Genomic DNA, 21,968 nt, shown 5'->3' with positions numbered 1-21,968 from the left:
CAAATTAAAAATTTTTTGTTACTGACATCCATTATGAAAACAATTTTTTACGGCTTTTGCATGCACCCTATAGTGATTTTCAAGGTACAGTTGTTAATACATACAAATATTTCACTAATGTTTCCAAATGCCTAAACTAAGTTTCTAGCTTGTGCCACTGTGTGAAGGTATTTCTGTCTACAGTTCATACTTCTACGTGTATTCTTATCTCCAATACAGTGAATCAGCTGTTCAGCCACTAGTGAAAACGACATTCCCTGATGAAGACACGTTTTTGTTCCTGAAACGTTTGGTCACAGTGCTATTACAATTTTGTAACAAAAAAATGTAATTTCTGTAAGATAATGCTTCAAAAGCTATAGAGGTATATTCCACCTGTACTGCTCATGTAGTGTTTTCATCGTCAAGATGACATAAATTTTCGTATTTTTGTGCAACTGTTGCTCCCAATGTCAACGTAAAGAAAGATCTGACAAGAAGCGAAAGATGGAGATGTACTTGAAAAGGGCATCTACTAAAGTAACTGTGGAACATGAAGTATGATTTGTAGAAACCGGCTCCGGCTGTGACACCCTACAAACACAGTTCCTTCTAAATTTTAAAGGGTTAGTTATCATTTGGAGCTTGTCTCCCAAAATTACAACAAACGTGAAGGCTAAAGAATTATATGTGATAGCAAAATTCTGTTGTCAATGAACTTCACTTTCTAGGCACTTTTGGTTCCATTTCCTGATAATTTTGGCGATACTCTGAAACGGTTTAACAGGTTAAGTCCCTTGTTTCTTGCAGAACAAAATTAATTCTGTCTAGAATCAATGCGAAATCGCTGTTTGAACATTGATTGTTTTTTATTAGTGTAATTAGCTTCATACATTTACATTGCAATACAGGATTTGCTTAAGCACACATATATGAAAACCAAAAAAAAGCACCGTCTGTAGAGCTATGAAAGCCCAACAATACGACCGGCCGCCGTGTCATCCTCAGCTCTTAGGCATCACCAGATGTTGATACAGAGGGATGTGTGTTCACCACACTGCTCTCTCACAGACATTGTCAGTTTTCGTGACCAGTGTTGTTACTTATCAATCAAGTAGCTCCTCAATTGGCCTCACAAGGGCTGGGTGACCCCACTTCCCAGCAGCATTCAGCAGACCCATCCAAGTGCTAGCCAAGCCTGACAGCAGTTAACTTCAGTGATCTGATGGGAACTGGTGTTACCACTGTGGTAAGGCCACTGGTGCGTGTATATAAAGCTACAGTTAAATGAACTAACATGATAACAATCTATATCTTTAAATGACACGTGATAAAAAGTTTGAGATCATTTTATTGCAACTTTAATACATTACAGTCTATATCAATGTACAGATAATAACCAACATACATATAACAACATTTTCAGTCTTTTTCATCTATAAAACAACTATTTTTCATATAATTTATGAAATTCAGGAACTAAAAGCAGTGTGCAAAATGTAAGTGCATTAGAATCATCATTTTAGCCAATATGGCGAAAGGATATGCAATTTGAGATTTCTAGTAGCTGTTACATTTTCAAAATACACTTTCAAAAAAGATAACATAATGCATTACTAAATGAATTTTTCACTTAGTTTCATTAAAAACTCATATTTTATGCATGATCGATTTCACACTTTATCCATCCTCTGAAATTATCTGATTCCCAATCACCTAAAGGTGATTGGGAATTAGAAGTTCAGATAGAGGGGGGGGGGGGGCGGGGGCGGTCGCATAATTTAATGACCTATAGTAGTAAATCTTCTATTTCGTAAGTTGAAAATAATACTGCATAACATACTGGAGATGAACTTCCCTGACGTGAGTGGACAGATGTAGCGGGAAATCTGATATTTGGATGAATGCAGCTCTGTGTCACTATTAAGATTGATCATTTAACTTCATCTTCATTTCAAAGAGAAGATTGTCGATTCTGTTCATTGCAATATCTCTACTCCTTTCGTCCATCTTTTTTAACTTTGTTGCAATCAGTTGGCCATACAGGTCGCATTCGTCTGCCTCACCAACATACCTTTCATACTGTGTGGCATAAGCAGCATCGTTTCTCTCTTTGCATTCCTCTGTTTCATATTTTCTTTTCTTCGCTTGTGGTACATAGTCAGAAGTGCTAACTCGTGATGTGTACCAATGATCTGTTTAGAGAAAAACGAAATATATTGTCAGCCTTATCAGTTTTCTTACTTTACTAGTCTCTTTCACTCAAAACATAGCCCAATTAAAACATCTTACCTCTGTTCTCATTTCCTATAAACACAGTGTTTCCTTCCTCAATGACATCTTCTTCACTAACGGTTTCTTGGACACTTTCAACACTTTGCTCAGTTATAAATTCCTGAAACAAGCACAGACCACTTCATCATAAATTAAATTCACTACCTGTTGCAGGTTCCACACAGTGGACATCACAAAAGCAGTTCAGAATTCTGGAAGTGTGTAAAATAGTTACTCCAATCATCCACCAATGGAAAAGATGTTACTACACATCGACATCTTCCTACAAATACAGTTGGGAACTTGGACCACATGCATGTAGCAGCAGTCAATTTTTCTATGTGACAAAGAGGAAATCCCTTCATAAACAAATAATTAACAGTGTAGCACTCGCACAGACATGACTGTTCCCAAATATTTATAAGAATGCTCTTGGAGACTGCTATGTGTTATTCCTATGTATTTTGACTTCTAGCCATCCTCAGCACAATCTCTGCATCTAGTTAGGCACATCTCTGGTGTAATATACAGGCAGTACAGCACAAAGCCTATCTTCGATGAAAGCTTTTGATGAAGTTTTGCATTGAACTATCACAATTAGATGGTACTAATTTTATTTGAAGTTTTTGGATTGGAGGTGTATTATGTAGATAATTCATCACACCATTATGGTTTGGCAACCATTCACCCATCTTCAGATGGTCAACTGAAATATATGGCTAGATGTAGGCATCATCGAGTTGATACTTCTTACACCAGAAAAACTTCAAGGATCATTATTAATACTTTTAATTCGTTTATATTGAGGAACTGATCCATAATAGTGGCAAACATAACAGCACAATGAATTTGAAGGTGCTTGGGTTTTATGAGACATTACATTATATATATTTTGCATGAAAAAATTCCGAAGTCAGCCTGTGGGGAACTGATAAGGCTGAACAGTTAATGGATTGCAATTGATAAATAGGAAGATGCTTTAATATAAGAAATCAAAATTAATACTGGAAAAATTTTTGGTGTTGTTTTGTTCTCTAAATTGAGAACCCTCAGGTTCTAATTGTTCATTATCTCTTCTTTGATTAATTTATATGATGCTTGTATTTTCAAAAAATCTGTAATTGCAAGAACAGTAATGAAGATTAGATACTTTTTTAATCACATAAATCCAAAATCATGAGACCTCCTGAATGAGGAACATTAAGAATAACGAAATATAGAATACATATTTCACAGAAGAATTAAAATACTTCAGTATCAGATTACTGTACTTATGATGTGCAAAAATCAAATATAATGAACTCAGATTATACCTAATATTAATAATGTATGTGTTACTTAGTTATTTTAAAAATCCACTGATTTATTTCATTATCAGTTTGTCACCCACAAATATTCCACACTCCTTGTAATCTGTACTTTATTAGTGGATAAACTTTTACAACTTCCAGTAAGTTACAGAAAATGTGTGTTGCTGAATACGTGATGCCATTCTGAACAACAGTAAATTACTTCAAGTCCATATGTAGAAAGTCTATATTTTATTCAGCATCAAGACGCATGCTTTGCATCCATCATGACTGACTTATTGTCGGTATACAACAAATAATTTGCCCACAGGCACCTTCATTAACTAATTTTTATTTTCTAGTGCAATGTATTACAAATTACGAGATCAAATCATTATCATATTCAACATAATCCATAGGATAAATGAGCAAAATAACTAAAACTCATCAATTACTACAAGCCATTGGATAGTCTTCTGTCGGACTTCTTAATTCACTCCATATGTTATCTATATTACATGCTTTTGAATCCACACAGTGGTAACTTAACTTGAGATGTTGTCCCAAAATAGGATACAGCGCTATATCACAGGATAAAAGTATATTTTCTAGTTTTATACTCTGAATGTCTGACAACATAACAACATTCAGATTTGGGAATTCAGTAGTTCTGTAGTATGCTCTTCCCATCCGAATTTATTATTACTCTGTAATCTTAAGAAGCTTGTCTTCATATAAAGAAGAACGAGAAAGAAACAAACATTTACAATTTGCATAGTTTTTAAATTAGTTGATTTCTGTTATTTCACAAATGCTCTTTTCGACAATGGCACATTTTTATGTTTATTTTTATATGTATGTATTAAGTAATTCGATAGAGGAAGACAGTACTTGAAGTATAAAAAATTTTCTCTTTAAACTTCGCTAGCTAGCAGAAGCCACTAAACACTCTTAGACCTCACTGCACCAATGTCGATCAAAAGTTAATCATGGCTAAGTCAACATTTAATCCTGGTCAACGCAAAATTCGACTGCACCTGCCACAGTTAAAATTACACAAGGGAGCTGATCACAATTACAAGTGACTGAGGTCAGAGGAACGTTTATCTTCAACTGATCATGGTCAGAATAAAGAAAACCCATACTGCACCAAGCTGGCGACGCGTTTTGATGTTTTAGATGGCACTGAAGTCGAAAAATTTAATCTTGATCATATAAGTTGTCGCAGAAACTATATTGGTGGGCTTGTGAAAAGGGGAAATCATTTTGAAGATTATGGGGACAGGAAATTTGAATAAAGATTTTGTTACTTTTGAATGCTTTACGGGAACAGCAGTGATCAATGTCTTATAAATATTTACTATTAAAAACAATCTTGATCACGATTTATTTCTCAAGGTGACCAGTTTCGACCACTACTGTGGTCATCTTCAGACCATTGAGTAGGAACCTCTTTCTGTTGGAGAATCACTAGTGTGGTCATCTTCAGACCATTGAGTAGGAACCTCTTTCTGTTGGAGAATAGTGATTCTCCAACAGAAAGAGGTTCTTACTCAATGGTCTGAAGATGACCACAGCAGTGGTCGAAACCGGTCACCTTGAGAAACAAATCGTGATCAAGACTGTTTTTAATAGTAAATAAAGATTTTGTTGTTCAGGAGAAACAATGTGGTGATTATTAGACCAAATCAACGAGAGCTTAGAATTTCCTGCTTATCGTAATAACCCCATCTCACCAATTAACAGACATCTAATGACATTACAGGCATATGCAAATGGTGCATCTAATATAGTTTTGATACAGTTTGTCATAGTTAATATCGAACAGCGACATTTGAAGATACGGTCTTTACACAATGTGTAACAAAATGCAGATGTAACTGGTTTGTTGAAACCATACTGTAACCGAAAGCGTCGAGTGCTGGGAAGAGAGAACCAGCAGGTTTGCATCCATCTTCTTTCATTTTTGTTTCACCTTCTGCTTTCTAAAAGATTTTGAGTCTTTCTTCTTTATTTAATAGAAGCATTACACGCAATAGTCGATATTATTTATTATAAGTAATGTATTTGCTACAATTCTTGTTGCAAAGGCCATCCTCAGGAATGTTACGCCAGTGCACAGAAATCTTAACGTAGCTGTGAATCTATGTTAGCAAATAAACAATTTACAGATTGGAAATTTTTGCTATGACACTTCGTTTAAAATGTATATCCGAATCTCTTAAGTTTAAGAACCACCTCACATTTCTATCTTGTTAGTAAATATCTTTTTCAGTGATGATAAGGAGCTTCGAAAAAAAGTCTTCCATTCTAAATAAATTACGAAACTAATCTCGATCCAGAAATTATATGATGAAGCACGTTTCTTCAGAGTTGTGGTAGTCAATATCACATATACGAGTATTATTCATGTGCAAAATTTTATTAGTCACTATACTTTAACTATATTCAATTTAAACCCGAAAATGGGATGAAGATTCAACTAATTTAATACCGGAAATGGGATGAAGATTCAACTGAGTGAACGAGTAACTTGCACTAGTATAGACGTCAGATCTTTGTACAGCTTTAGCCTCTGTTCCAGCCATCGACAAGTCCAGAATCTTCTGAACACTACACCTACCTTCTTTTGGCAATATAAAATTTTCGCTTCACAGCCGACCAACTCTAAAAGGATATCATTTTCAAATTTTGAGAAATGATTGTTTAAACTTCCGAGCATGGAAATCCCATTACATGCAGCACCTGACACCAGATGGCTGGCACGAAGGTCGGCCTCAAATGTTTTACAACATCCTCAAATCATGAGGCCGTATTCCATGTGGAAGGTTTCGTTAATCGGCACAACTGCCATTACTGGGCGGCACAAGAGCCCGGAGTTACGGTGAAGAAGATGCATTCTCATCCAAAAGTGACCATGTGGTGTGGAATAACGGCTACAAATATCATCGGCGCACATCTTCTCCGTGACTCAATAAACAGGGATCGCTACCTTCAAATGCTTCAGGATTAAGTTTGGCGAAAATGTCGACGAAATTATCTTCATGCAAGACGGTGCACCGCTTCACAATCCAAACTTCGTGTGGAACCGGTTGATTGTGAAGATCCCAGGACATTGGCTACAGAGACATGGACCTCATGAATGGCCTGAAAGATGCCCAGATCGGAAACGCTGTGACCTTTTTTATGGGGCTGAGCAAAAGAGGAGATGTACCAGACGAAAGCTCGCACAGTGAACGAATTGGAAGCACGGATTCGGGAAGTTCTTATCAACATCCAACACAACTTCCTCCAGAAACCTGCATTTCATTCCAGATCGTTTTTCGAGACTGGTCGACCAACAGGTTCCTACATCGAAATTTAATGGACTTTTAACGTATGCAGTCATATTCCCATATGAAGGGCTTATTTCAATAGTGGTACAAGTCCATTTATGTTCATTTTGAGATACAGAGTCCTAAAGTTAAATGAGCGCTGAAAAATCTGCAGTTGAGATACCAGAAATATTCAAGCATATGGCTTCTTGCTAGAGATGAACCTTTCTTTCTGTTTGTTTGGATCATTAATTTCAGAAGTATTATAGGCAGAAAAGTGGAGGTAATGGATTTGTACCACTATTGAAATAAGCCCTTCATATAACAGTGTACATGCTGTATTAATTTGAAATAAATAGCTCTGCGAGGATAAAAGTTATATGTCAATTTCAATGCCTAATTACTTCCCGTCTACCCTGTATTAACAGAGACATTAAAAACAAGAAGAATCTACAATATATGTATATCTGTCTGTTCCACGATTCAGTCCGCTAGTCGTTTGAAGATATTCGTATGTAAACCTTGGTGCGGCTCCACATTTCTTCAGCAAAAACATTCTGATGTATTTTTGCGAGCGACACTAAATGACCTCGACCAGGAAGTATATGGTGTTTCGCAGAGTGTGTGTGTTCTAAAAGTTTTGGGAGAGATGTCATGATCACGCGATCAACTTATAAGCATACAGCAAGCTAGAGTTCGAGCCGGCATTAACCTTTTCGCTGGTACAAATGTGCTCTCTGCATTCAGTGCTGAGGATGGCCTTTGTTATGACTGCACTGCTCGTGAAATTCTGGTGCCTCTCCTGGAAGACGGCGTCCGGCTAATACGAAACACTTATCATCCGATTTTTCCAAAACTATTGCGTGAAAAATTTTTATTTTTGCACATCTTACAGTTTGATATCTTGACTCGATAAAGAACTGAATTTCTTTTCGTTATCTGTCATACTTACCGCACACCATCAAATTAAGTAAAACATTGCATGTAATTTTAAACAGTTTGCGGAGGTAGAAATGCACTGCATGAATTATTATTTGTATGGTTGATTTTAGCTCGTACATTGCGGTGAGTGAAATGTAGAGAAGATATGGAAACTTCATTTAAAATTAAGAGCAGAATGATACCTCATGTCGTTCTCGAGCTACTGGGCTTTACACCAGACAGACTGTCGTGTCTAATACACCCATTCACATCCTTGTTGTATTGCGAGGCATGTGGTCATAACAATCGCCATTTCTTATCAGCGATTCAGGATATTGAAACAAGGTTTTGTACAAATGATAACAAGCAACGAGCCACATATGTTGTATAATAAATATTCGAAACTTTTTTATTCTTCAAGATATGGAAGTAACTCATCCGCAGCAATGAGAAGTTGGCAGCGCAGGACTCAAACAGACGTCCACAGTGTCGTATGGAAACCCAAGCGGTGCGTGTACGCACGTGCGCAGCAGCGAAGAGTGATTAAAACAGTATCAAAAAATTTGTGACGTCAGCAGAATTAGCGAGCGTTTCTGTCTGATAGTTGTTCGGGCATACACAATTTTAACCATGGACTGGCTTCAAAGTTCTTGTGAAATTGTGCTGGCTAATTTTTTTACGGAACATATGTTTAAGGTAGCTTTCATGCTAATTATATACCGCGTCTACTAATCCAACCTGGTAATGGTCTCAGGCAGACTAACAAATCTCGTTAACCAATTTTTTTATGTAACACAACACCAAAATCCTAATCATTTCCTGGGACATGGTGTGTAAGCGATAAATAATTGTACATAAGATTAATCGTGATGGGGCTTTGACGCACTTACAGGTATAATGTTATCAGTTGTTAAGTTAGAGCAGCGTCAAACACAAATCGAAAACAACATAAACCAACTAATCATGTTAAGTGATTTCTTTTTTACCCTTAGAGTCAATATGTATTCTCATTTTTTGGAGTCATGACCGGAAATGACACATCTTGATCACATGATCAACTTATAAGCTACTGTTACTCGCCAACGGACAATCTGCAGAACTACATACACAACGTGTCTCTCCTAAGAGTCATCTGGTGCATTTTCTCTGGTGATTCGGCAGATATTTTGAATTTCGTTCTTGTAATGAGTAACTGGAGTCATCCCAAACAAACACTGTTCATCGTGTCTTTCGCGCGATGCCCAGTGTCGATGAAGAGCGACGGTTGTTTCCCATTCCAAACAAAATGATTTTTAAAGAGTAATTTTACGAGCCCTTTTTGATCACTTAGCCAGTGATATAAGATATCTGACAGACGGCAAAGTAAAATTTGGTAAGAAACTGAGAAAGTTTGTCCTTGACAACTCCTTCTATTCTATTAGTGTAACGTGTAAAAGGTGGTGGATAGGGATTACTAACTCACATCTGTATTTTTTTTCTTTTCGTAAAAAAACGTAAGTCCTCAGAATGTAGCCGTATGACAAATTATCTTGCGATTTGAATGTAAAATGATACATTCCACAACATTACCATCTACTATGCAAAATGATCCAGTCATCCAGATGAACACCATAGAATTCTGCCAAGATATAGTCTACAATACAACTATCAGTAGTGCTGTTTGGTAGTTTGTGTAATCGATCTCGACACAAAATAATTAAAACTATAGACATACAGAGTATAGTTTTATAACCCACTATCGGCCCTGATCAGCTGGAATGTGTGTACTTCCCACATGTCAGCCATTCTCACTTTAATTCTCCGGAAGATGCTGGGTTAGGTTCCACGTCAGTCTGTCTTTGTATATGTGTAGGACAAACTAATACATAAGAAACTATCAGCATCGACTGCGGTAATGAAACCAACCTTTGCCTAGGTTTCAGCCCAAATAATTGAGCCTCCTACAGAAGATATACCTGAATCTATAATATGGCTAAGAGGGCATGGTCTAGAAATAAAACTAAAACAGCCTGAGTAGGCGTAGTCACATTTTAAAAATGCGGTACATGAGTACTAGACCATGCCTTGTTAGACAAATTATGGATTCAGGTATATCTTCTGGAGGAGGCTAATTATCTGGGCTGAAACCTAGGTAAAAGTTGGTTTCATTACCGCAATCGAGGCTGATAGTTTCTTATGTACTAGATTATCGCGATTGCTGACTGCTGCAATATTGAAAGTGTAGGACAAAGAGTGGAATGCGTTTTAGCATAGCAATATGATCAGAATAGCTACTTTGTAAATCTGAACACTATTTGATATGCTGTGACGTGGATACCCCACAACCATGGGTAGAGTGTGGGAGTTGATCCAGCAACCACAAGGAACAAAATTTCTTTTTTTTTTGTGTGCAATGTGCTACTCTGGGCAACAAAAATGCATATTCAGCGCTATGTGTTTATTAATGTACCAAGCCAGTGGTATGTATTTATTAACGTATCAAGCTAGCGGTATGTGTTTATTAATGTACCACGCCAGCGATATGTATTTATCAGTGTACCAAGCCCCATGCCCACAAGACATCTGAGATGTCAATCCCAAGCAAACATAACAGTCCAGCTCTGACCTGTATGGAAAAATGTGATAACGTTACCCTAACATGAGCGGTTGTCATACTGAACTGATGACTCCGATATCATCTTAGGTAGAACTAAGACGTGTATATTGACAAAATAATATGGACAATCTAGACTTGCGCCTTCCATATGCTTATACAATCACTGAAGCAGTTAATGTCTCAGAATACATTATTTTATGTGAGTACATTAACAACATAAGTTTGTGTAATCGACTTCCACGTCAGATAAGAATTAAAACTGTAGACAGTCAGATAATAGTTTGCAGCGGATCCCCATCTGTCAAAGACAGTCTAGTCATGTGCAGTAACCGCACTACAAACTGTAGCGTGTTATAGACGGAACTTAAAATGTGTTTAAGGAACCTTTTTAATAATAATATGACACTCATTGCTAATACGTGTATCGTCCACGCCAGTGATGGTCCGTGTCTTTTGCTCAACAGCCAGTACTGACGTGGTGGGGCAGCACCTAAGCGGCATATACATCGATCTTACTTTTATTTGGTAACCTACGTAAATTAGTACGTTAATGAGCCCCCATCAGCCGAGCTATAGCAAAGGCGCGAAAAGTTGGCCATTGGCCAAGTACTGATAGTTAAAAGTCGGCACGATTCGAAACACTTCGTGTCGCCTACTCTCCGTTTCATGTTGCTGCCATCCTCCACAACGCCTAATTCCTTGACGAAGTGCTCCTGTCTATGGGAGCAGATGATTAACTGATCTATAACAGTAATGTACTTATATTTGAATGAGTTACACAATATGAGACATGATGACAGATGTTCACTAAATATTTTGAATGTCGTTTTTCTCCTACTTATTGCTTCGTACTACGACAGCCTTAATTTAATTTCATATTCCTTGTAATTCTGTCAGAGACAGCAAAGGACTTGGAAGAGCAGTTGAATGGAATGGACAGTGTCTTGAAAGGAGGATATAAGATGAACATCAACAAAAGCAAAACAAGGATAATGGAATGTAGTCTAATTAAGTCGGGTGATGCTGAGGGAATTAGATTAGGAAATGAGGCACTTAAAGTAGTAAAGGAGTTTTGCTATTTGGGAAGCAAAATAACTGATGATGGTCGAAGTAGAGAGGATATAAAATGTAGGCTGGCAATGGCAAGGAAAGCGTTTCTGAAGAAGAGAAATTTGTTAACATCTAGTATTGATTTAAGTGTCAGGAAGTCATTTCTGAAAGTATTCGTATGGAGTGTAGCCATGTATGGAAGTGAAACATGGACGATAAATAGTTTGGACAAGAAGAGAATAGAAGCTTTCGAAATGTGGTGCTACAGAAGAATGCTGAAGATTAGATGGGTAGATCACATAACTAATGAGGAAGTATTGAATAGGATTGGGGAGAAGAGAAGTTTGTGGCACAACTTGACCAGAAGAAGGGATTGGTTGGTAGGACATGTTCTGAGGCATCAAGGGATCACCAATTTAGTATTGGAGGGCAGCGTGGAGGGTAAAAATCGTAGAGGGAGACCAAGAGATGAATACACTAAGCAGATTCAGAAGGATGTAGGTTGCAGTAGGTACTGGGAGATGAAAAAGCTTGCACAGGATAGAGTAGCATGGAGAGCTGCATCAAACCAGTCTCAGGACTGAAGACCACAACAACAACAACATTCCTTGTTACAAATACACTATGTGATCAGAAGTATCCGGACACCCGGCTGAAAAAGACAAGTTCGTGGCGCCCTCCACCGGTAATGCTGGAATTCAATATAGTGTTGGCCCACCCTTAGCCTTGATGACAGCTTCCACTCTCGCAGGCATACTTTCAATCAGGTGTTGGAAAGTTTCTTGGGGAATGGCAGCCCATTCTTCAAGGAGTGCTGCACTGAGGAGAGGTATCGATGTCAGTCGGTGAGGCTTGGCACGAAATCGGCGTTCCGAAACATCCCAAAGGTGTTCTATAGAATTCAGGTCAGGACTCTATGCAGGCCCGTCCATTACAGGAATGCTATTGTTGTGTAACCACTCGACCACAGGCCGTACATTATGAACGGGTGCTCGATCGTGTTTAAAGATGCAGTCGCCATCCCTGAATTTCTCTTCAACAGTGGGAAGCAAGTAGGTGCTTAAAACATCAATGTAGGCCTGCGCTGTGATAGTGCCACGCAAAACAAAAAGGAGTGCAAGACTCCTCCATGAAAAACACGGTTCTAGGCGCTTCAGTCCGGAACGGCGCTGCTGCTACGATCGCAGGTTCGAATGCTGCCTCGGGCATGTATGTATGTGATGTCCTTGGGGTAGTTAGGTTTAAGTACTTCTAAGTCTAGGGGACTGATCACCTCAGATGTTAAGTTCCATAGTGCTTAGAGCCATTTAAAAAAAAAAAAAAAAAAAAAAAAACACGACCACACCGTAACACCACCGCTTCCGAATTTTATTGTTGGCACTAGACACGCTGGCAGATGACGTTCACCGGGCATTTGCCACACCCACATACCGCCATCGGATAGCCAACCGAGGCGTTATTTGGCATTTACCGGCGTGAAGTGTGGCTTACGAGCAGTCGCTCGACCATTAAATCCAAGTTTTCTCACGTCCCGCCTAACTGTCATAGTTCGTGCATTGGATTGTGATGCAGTTTGCAATTCCTGTGTGATGGTCTGGATAGATGTCTACCTATTACACATTGCGACACTCTTCAACTGTCGGCGGTCTCTGTCAGTCAACACACGAGCTCGGCCTGTACGCTTTTGTGCTGTACGCGTCCCTTCACGTTTCCACTTCAGTATCACATCGGAAACAGGGATAAAAACGTTGCAGTCAGTGAGACTGGAACTGCAAACCATAACAGACGCTTTTCCACAGGTCAGCACGTTACCACAGAGCTGGTGAAGAGGTATGGGTCTGAGCTTCCTGTTACGACGGCAATAGTGCCTAGAACTCGTAAACCGCTATTTAAAGGTCGAGATTAGTTGCGATTTCCACCTGCAACGACTTTCCTGGGCTGAAAACCGTAAATTTACAATCTTTTGTTACCCTTCAAGCGATAATAACTCAGATTATTCAATGGAAATGACAGGTAAAATCAAGTGAACTTTGAGGCTTAATTCCGTGCACACCAGGAAGTAACTCGTCGATCACAGAGTTGCCAAACATACGTTGCCTTGTTGCCAAATCTCAGTTACAGTACCAGCAGGAAGAAGACGAACCGATGTGATCCTACAGCGGGCTGGGAAGTGACCATAGCTGGTGTCTCCAAGTCGCGGCTGCTACGGCCTGGAATACGTAATGCGTCTGACTCGCTTACTGTAACTAGGTTTAGGGACTGGAGCGTAGTTACTAATAATACTCAGAACTGACTGAAAACTAAGCATCATAAATCAGTAACTCTCATTGTTGTTTTTACATTTCTTTAGTAAGTGTACTCAAAACTAAGAAACTCATTCACAGGCGTTTTCGTGCCTCGCCGATAGTCGAGCACAACAAGCAAATAAAAATAAAAAAGAATGTTTATATGTGTGTGTGTGTGTGTGTGTGTGTGTGTGTGTGAGAGAGAGAGAGAGAGAGAGAGAGAGAGAGAGAGAGAGATAAAAAAGAATGAGAGTGTAAAAAATTGTTGTAAAGAAATTGAATCATGGTATTTAAAGAAATCTTTCATTGTAATGACACGTTCCACATCATTACGAAATGTCGTATTCATGATCTATGGAACAAGAAGTAATCTAATGTAATGTAATCTAATCTAATCACATCATACTGATGACTAGCCATAAAGAGTCATGAATTACCGAAATTTTTGCCAATACCAGTAACCAAATCTAAACTTGAAAATAAAAGACGACAAGTTTTGTAATAAACCGTAACTCCTATCAAGACTCTTTCGTCCCTGTTATCTAACCACGAAAGATGTCTGATATACCTCCATTCTGAAGTAACAAAGTGTGCATGCATTTAAAGATGAAGTGCATGATGTGAAGTTCTGTGACGGAGATACAAACCCAACACGTAATCGGGTTGTTAACTAAGAAAAATCAAATGTTACGTATCGGTTTTTCTTACGAGCCGCTAGGTGTCTGAACCTAAAATAAGGATACAAACTTTTGTACCTAAGGGACAATCGAACTGCACACCTACCGTGCATCCACGAACGTAGCTTAAGTATCAGTTTCTTACTCACGAACAGTAAGATGTGTGCGTGTTTGACCAGAAATAACGACACCTGTTGCGATTGTTGACAACACATGAACAGATATTAAAAATGCCCGTTAATTTTCACTAGCAGGTGGGTGTGCACTTGATAGAGCTGGAAATGAAATTATGAATATTTTTGTACTGGATCAGGATTCGGACCCACATATTTACCTTTGGAGGAGACCTAGAGAAGACTGCAGTCTTGGGAAAAGGAACGAAATGATTGAACTATACTGTTCCGAGAGATTCAGATCCTCGAAAGGGGAGATACGAATGCGAATCACAGTCCAGCACCAAATTTTTCAACGTCTCTAGTTCAATCAAGTACAAGTAAACTAAGAGCCCTGTCCCTTTAAATGGCTATCGGTTCATCAAATAAAATAAAATTTGCTAATGTAAGTAAGTTTACTGGCGACTGTATTTCTGTTTACAATGACTTCCACTATGTCATTTCCCAACGTAAAGCGGCTCTGCCCAGTTGGTAATGAAGGAACGTGATGCTTAATGCTGATTCTGGATTATAACGTCTTTCTCTTGAGGTTACCAGAGGTAAAATAAATCTGTTTGTGCCTCTTAAAAGCAGATGTTACGCATTGCTCCTGTGATAGTTCGTTCCACCAGACCATTGTGGCCACATTTCCCAGCCCCTGGAGTGTGCTGTAACGGATGATGTGCTTAGCTTACAAAATTAATCACGGTGGAAAAAATGCGAGTCTATTAAATGGTTAAGTAGAAGCAAGCTTCTGACGCAGAGATTATGCTATTCTCATGTCAGCAGGATGTTAAGACTCTTCTAGGCATCATAGGCTGGATGTGAAGCCCTTTTTGATTTTTCACAAATTCAGCAAATTTCTTAGTTCGAGAAAATCCACCGTGAAGTGTGAAGTTGCCGGATAATTCGATTATTACTGTTATTATTACTATCATTTTATTCATACCGCTGCTGGAACACAAGTGCTTGAAGATCATTTAATGCCTTTTGGTTACTATAGAAGTAGTTTCCCAAGAACCGGTTCTTTCCCTGTCTACGGAATCCTTTTCATGTTAATATCAAACATCAGCAATTACTCTGAGATTACATTAAAACTAAAGTAATTGACGAAGACGTTACTTGATGACAAAAACGCGCTGCCTTTCGTCATTTACTTACACCTAGAAATGGCTATCGAGTACAGACAAACCAAAAGGCAAGAGATCTTACTGCCTTCCGATATACGTCGCTGTCAGTTCTTCCACATGATTTGGTCGACATGACCTGTTTCAAGTTGTGTATGACAGACGATGTTTTAGAAAATCTATTGTTTCCCTTTGAAATAAACAGAAGTATTTTCGTTCTAAGCTGTCCAAGTACAAAATTTTCGCAATATTAGTTCAAATTTAATATTCGCTTCTATAATGTAGGAAAGTATTTCACAGTTGCAAAACTCGCATCCGAAACATTGACCTGACCATAAACTCTAGCTCAGAGTGACACCAGTTTAAATAACCTCATGTAGCGAAGACTGTTTGCCAGTGCACTTTCTCACCGGAAAATACGCAATCCACTCATTTGGCTCCATAAGTACACTGTAACAGTAATTTCTGTCTGAAATTTGTCAGTAAGCATTTGCCTTCCAACCGGCGAAATACGGCAGAGTGCGGCCGGTAAACAATTCACAAATCACGAGTTAGTGCCGATAAGAAGATTTCTTTAAACATTATCGAAGCTGAGGGAATTTAGTTTCTGCTTAAGTCGTCTTAAGCAGCAACGTTCACAGATATCTCAAATAGCAAAAAGGTCATTATCCAGGTACGAAGGTTGTGAAACAAACTTCCCACAATTTGTGTCAGGTTGATCTTTTCGTCTGATAACACTGCTTAAGTATTTTGTCTAAGAGGTATCACGAGTAGTGATTCTGTAGCTATGGGAATCATTGGTTGAAAACGAGTTTAACACCAATTGGTACAGTGCTGCTAAATATTCAAAATTATTATCAACCTAAGTCTGAGTTCATCCACAAACTGAAGCGTATTTATAATATTGAAGCTATACTGTGTATCCTTGTCTTCCTTGAGTGGTCATTGGAAGGCGTTTACACACACGTATACAATACTATGAATACTTCGAACGCTATGGTTAACGTTGCTCTCATAAACTACATTTGTTTTTTTTAATTCTTCTGGGTCTTCAGCGTGCAATATGTGTTGTAGATACAATCCTAGACCAAAATATTGACCGCCGAGTCGTTCACGAAAGGTGGACAATACAGTCGTGCTCCTCTCAGAATTCTATGTCTGGCAACATGCTCGATCTGGCAACATGTAGACTGCGGCACTTCCCAGAGGAAGTCTTGACTCCAGTCTTAGTACATTACTCTTCACTACGACCGTAGTCTTGAGGTAAAACGCGAGACCAGATAATATTATATAGTAGATTCGCTTGAATTACACTCATGGCTTCAGCACCGAGAGGAAAGGGGCGATAAAATTTTTGTCGATATGTGCTTTCGATCGCCAGACGTCATATTAGCTGGTCTCGCGTGTTACCTCAAGACTACGGTCGTGTTCCAGCAGCGGTATGAATTAAATGATAGTAATAATAACAGTAATAATCGAATTACCCGGCAACTTCACACATCACAGTGGATTTTCTCGAACTACGAAATTTGCTGAATTTGTGAAAAATCAAAATGGCTTCGCATCCAGCCTATGATGCCTAGAAGAATCTTTACATCCTGCTGACATGAGAATAGCATAATCTCTGCGTCAGAAGCTTGCTTCTACTTACCATTTAATAGACTCGCATTTTTTCCACCGTGATTAATTTTGTAAGCTAAGCACATCATCCGTTACAGCACACTCCAGGGGCTGGGAAATGTGGCCACAATGGTCTGGTGGAACGAACTATCACAGGTGCAATGCGTGGGTTCAGGCATCTGCTTTTAAGAGGCACAAACAGATTTATTTTACCTCTGGTAACCTCAAGAGAAAGACGTTATAATCCAGAATCAGCATTAAGCATCACGTTCCTTCATTACCAACTGGGCAGAGCCGCTTTACGTTGGGAAATGATATAGCGGAAGTCATTGTAAACAGAAATACAGTCGCCAGTAAACTTACTTACAGTAGCAAATTTTATTTTATTTGATGAACCGATAGCCATTTAAAGGGACAGGGCTCTTAGTTTACTTGTACTTGATTGAACTAGAGACGTTGAAAAATTTGGTGCTGGACTGTGATTCGCATTCGTATCTCCTCTTTCGAGGATCTGAATCTCTCGGAACAGTATAGTTCAATCATTTCGTTCCTTTTCCCAAGACTGCAGTCTTCTCTAGGTCTCCTCCAAAGGTAAATATGTGGGTCCGAATCCTGATCCAGTACAAAAATATTCATAATTTCATTTCCAGCTCTATCAAGTGCACACCCACCTGCTAGTGAAAATTCTACATCTACATCTACATTGATACTCCGCAAGCCACCCAACGGTGTGTGGCGGAGGGCACTTTACGTGCCACTGTCATTACCTCCCTTTCCTGTTCCAGTCGCGTACGGTTCGCGGGAAGAACGACTGTCTGAAAGCCTCCGTGCGCGCTCTAATCTCTCTAATTTTACATTCGTGATCTCCTCGGGAGGTATAAGTAGGGGGAAGCAATATATTCGATACCTCATCCAGAAACGCACCCTCTCGAAACCTGGCGAGCAAGCTACACCGCGATGCAGAGCGCCTCTCTTGCAGAGTCTGCCACTTGAGTTTATTAAACATCTCCGTAACGCTATCACGGTTACCAAATAACCCTGTGACGAAACGCGCCGCTCTTCTTTGGATCTTCTCTATCTCCTCCGTCAGACCGATCTGGTACGGATCCCACACTGATGAGCAATACTCAAGTATAGGTCGAACGAGTGTTTTGTAAGCCACCTCCTTTGTTGATGGACTACATTTTCTAAGCACTCTCCCAATGAATCTCAACCTGGTACCCGACTTACCAACAATTAATTTTATATGATCATTCCACTTCAAATTGTTCCGCACGCATAGTCCCAGATATTTTACAGAAGTAACTGCTACCAGTGTTTGTTCCGCTATCATATAATCATACAATAAAGGATCCTTCTTTCTATGTATTCGCAATACATTACATTTGTCTATGTTAAGGGTCAGTTGCCACTCCCTGCACCAAGTGCCTATCCGCTGCAGATCTTCCTGCATTTCGCTACAATTTTCTAATGCTGCAACTTCTCTGTATACTACAGCATCATCCGCGAAAAGCCGCATGGAACTTCCGACACTATCTACTAAGTCATTTATACATATTGTGAAAAGCAATGGTCCCATAACACTCCCCTGTGGCACGCCAGAGGTCACTTTAACGTCTGTAGACGTCTCTCCATTGATAACAACATGCTGTGTTCTGTTTGCTAAAAACTCTTCAATCCAGCCACACAGCTGATCTGATATTCCGTAGGCTCTTACTTTGTTTATCAGGCGACAGTGCGGAACTGTATCGAACGCCTTCCGGAAGTCAAGAAAAATAGCATCTACCTGGGAGCCTGTATCTAATATTTTCTGGGTCTCATGAACAAATAAGGCGAGTTGGGTCTCACACGATCGCTGTTTCCGGAATCCATGTTGATTCCTACATAGTAGATTCTGGGTTTCCAGAAATGACATGATACGCGAGCAAAAAACATGTTCTAAAATTCTACAAGAGATCGACGTAAGAGATATAGGTCTATAGTTTTGCGCATCTGCTCGACGACCCTTCTTGAAGACAGGGACTATCTGTGCTCTTTTCCAATCATTTGGAGCCCTCCGTTCCTCTAGAGACTTGCGGTACACGGCTGTTAGAAGGGGGGCAAGTTCTTTCGCGTACTCTGTGTAGAATGGAATTGGTATCCCGTCAGGTCCAGTGGACTTTCCTCTATTGAGTGATTCCAGTTGCTTTTCTATTCCTTGGACACTTATTTCGATGTCAGCCATTTTTTCGTTTGTGCGAGGATTTAGAGAAGGAACTGCAGTGCGGTCTTCCTCTGTGAAACAGCTTTGGAAAAAGGTGTTTAGCATTTTTAATGTCTGTTCATGTGTTGCCAACAATCGCAACAGGTGTCGTTATTTCTGGTCAAACACGCACACATCTTACTGTTCGTGAGTAAGAAACTGATACTTAAGCTACGTTCGTGGATGCACGGTAGGTGTGCAGTTCGATTGTCCCTTAGGCACAAAAGTTTGTATCCTTATTTTAGATTCAGACACCTAGCGGCTCGTAAGAAAAACCGATACGTAACATTTGATTTTTCTTAGTTAACAACCCGATTACGTGTTGGGTTTGTATCTCCGTCACAGAACTTCACATCATGCACTTCATCTTTAAATGCATGCACACTTTGTTACTTCAGAATGGAGGTATATCAGACATCTTTCGTGGTTAGATAACAGGGACGAAAGAGTCTTGATAGGAGTTACGGTTTATTACAAAACTTGTCGTCTTTTATTTTCAAGTTTAGATTTGGTTACTGGTATTGGCAAAAATTTCGGTAATTCATGACTCTTTATGGCTAGTCATCAGTATGATGTGATTAGATTAGATTACATTACATTAGATTACTTCTTGTTCCATAGATCATGAATACGACATTTCGTAATGATGTGGAACGTGTCATTACAATGAAAGATTTCTTTAAATACCATGATTCAATTTCTTTACAACAATTTTTTACACTCTCATTCTTTTTTATCTCTCTCTCTCTCTCTCTCTCTCTCTCTCTCACACACACACACACACACACACACACACACACACATATAAACATTCTTTTTTATTTTTATTTGCTTGTTGTGCTCGACTATCGGCGAGGCACGAAAACGCCTGTGAATGAGTTTCTTAATTTTGAGTACACTTACTAAAGAAATGTAAAAACAACAATGAGAGTTACTGATTTATGATGCTTAGTTTTCAGTCAGTTCTGAGTATTATTAGTAACTACGCTCCAGTCCCTAAACCTAGTTACAGTAAGCGAGTCAGACGCATTACGTATTCCAGGCCGTAGCAGCCGCGACTTGGAGACACCAGCTATGGTCACTTCCCAGCCCGCTGTAGGATCACATCGGTTCGTCTTCTTCCTGCTGGTACTGTAACTGAGATTTGGCAACAAGGCAACGTATGTTTGGCAACTCTGTGATCGACGAGTTACTTCCTGGTGTGCACGGAATTAAGCCTCAAAGTTCACTTGATTTTACCTGTCATTTCCATTGAATAATCTGAGTTATTATCGCTTGAAGGGTAACAAAAGATTGTAAATTTACGGTTTTCAGCCCAGGAAAGTCGTTGCAGGTGGAAATCGCAACTAATCTCGACCTTTAAATAGCGGTTTACGAGTTCTAGGCACTATTGCCGTCGTAAGAGGACGCTCAGACCCATACCTCTTCGCCAGCTCTGTGGTAACGTGCTGACCTGTGGAAAAGCGTCTGTTATGGTTTGCAGTTCCAGTCTCACTGACTGCAACGTTTTTATCCCTTCTGTGAAAGAGCTACAAGCAGTCGGATCAAACATCAATAAGGAAATCGCAAGTAAATACTTTCGGCTCATAGTGCAATGTTGATAAACTTACAATGCTGCACAACAGGCAAAGCCTCTTTCCGCTGCTGACAAGCGAATTTTGGGTTTTTAGGAATACGTAACTGTATTTATGAAATGCCACATTTGCATACCTCTTGAGTACGACACAGCACACCAATGAAACACAGACCCATTCTAAATCTAAGTGAGTAGTATTTTACTAATTCGTGTCGATGAGGAACATTTGTGTACAGATACTCGGTTTTATTAAAACATACTTTCGTCGTAAGGTTATCGTGGTTACTTTTATTTCACTTCTTATAATACAGTGCACAATTTTCGTAAGGTTTCCTTTAGTGTTGTTAAAACAATAGTAAACATGAGAGAGAAATTAATCATCAACGATATATGCGAATTCTCTGATGTTATCTATGACAGTATGACGATGCACGTGCAGTTTATTGATTACATGCATGTTGAAAACTTGTTCTGAGTTAAAGCTGTCAAACAAAGTTTGAAGAAGAATAAAATCTCACTACCACACGACAGCTAATGTAGAAAATACTTTTCTGACACATTATTGCACGATGCGCTCTTCCTACACATCTTCGAGATGCATCTGCTGCCTGCTGTCTATTAAACCTGAACAGAACAAAATGTCACAGTAGTTAGCCCTTTTTCCACATGCGACTACTTTGGGTTGAGAAGTGAAGGGAAGTATGTTCAAAGTTCCATTAGATTGACAACTTCAGCAGACAGCAGAATTGCGTTTTAAAAAATGTAGCACTGAATGTATTCGAACTCGCGACATCTTATCTACGCTACTAGCTGACACGTAGCTACAACAGCTCCAGAGCTCGACAACTATTCCTCCAGAACTTTTT

At 39.2% G+C, this 21,968-nt stretch overlaps 1 protein-coding gene across 1 annotated transcript in view; it reads right to left on the bottom strand.

Moving 5' to 3' along the window:
* Positions 1 to 919: 919 nt before the first annotated feature.
* The window catches only part of LOC124545284, a 43,784-nt gene continuing 22,735 nt past the window's right edge, over positions 920 to 21,968 (bottom strand). The window contains exons 3-4 of the mRNA XM_047124168.1: positions 2,272 to 2,374; positions 920 to 2,174 (exon numbers count right to left, since the gene is read on the bottom strand). Of these exons, the coding sequence (XP_046980124.1) occupies positions 1,903 to 2,174; positions 2,272 to 2,374 (375 nt within the window). The 3' untranslated portion in view covers positions 920 to 1,902. The remainder of the gene's footprint in view (positions 2,175 to 2,271; positions 2,375 to 21,968) is intronic.

Source organism: Schistocerca americana, chromosome 8 (genome assembly GCF_021461395.2).
Source record: "Schistocerca americana isolate TAMUIC-IGC-003095 chromosome 8, iqSchAmer2.1, whole genome shotgun sequence".
Lineage (NCBI taxonomy): Eukaryota > Metazoa > Arthropoda > Insecta > Orthoptera > Acrididae > Schistocerca > Schistocerca americana.
Note: the sequence above shows the minus strand (reverse complement) of the source record. Positions and strands in the feature narration are given on the sequence as shown.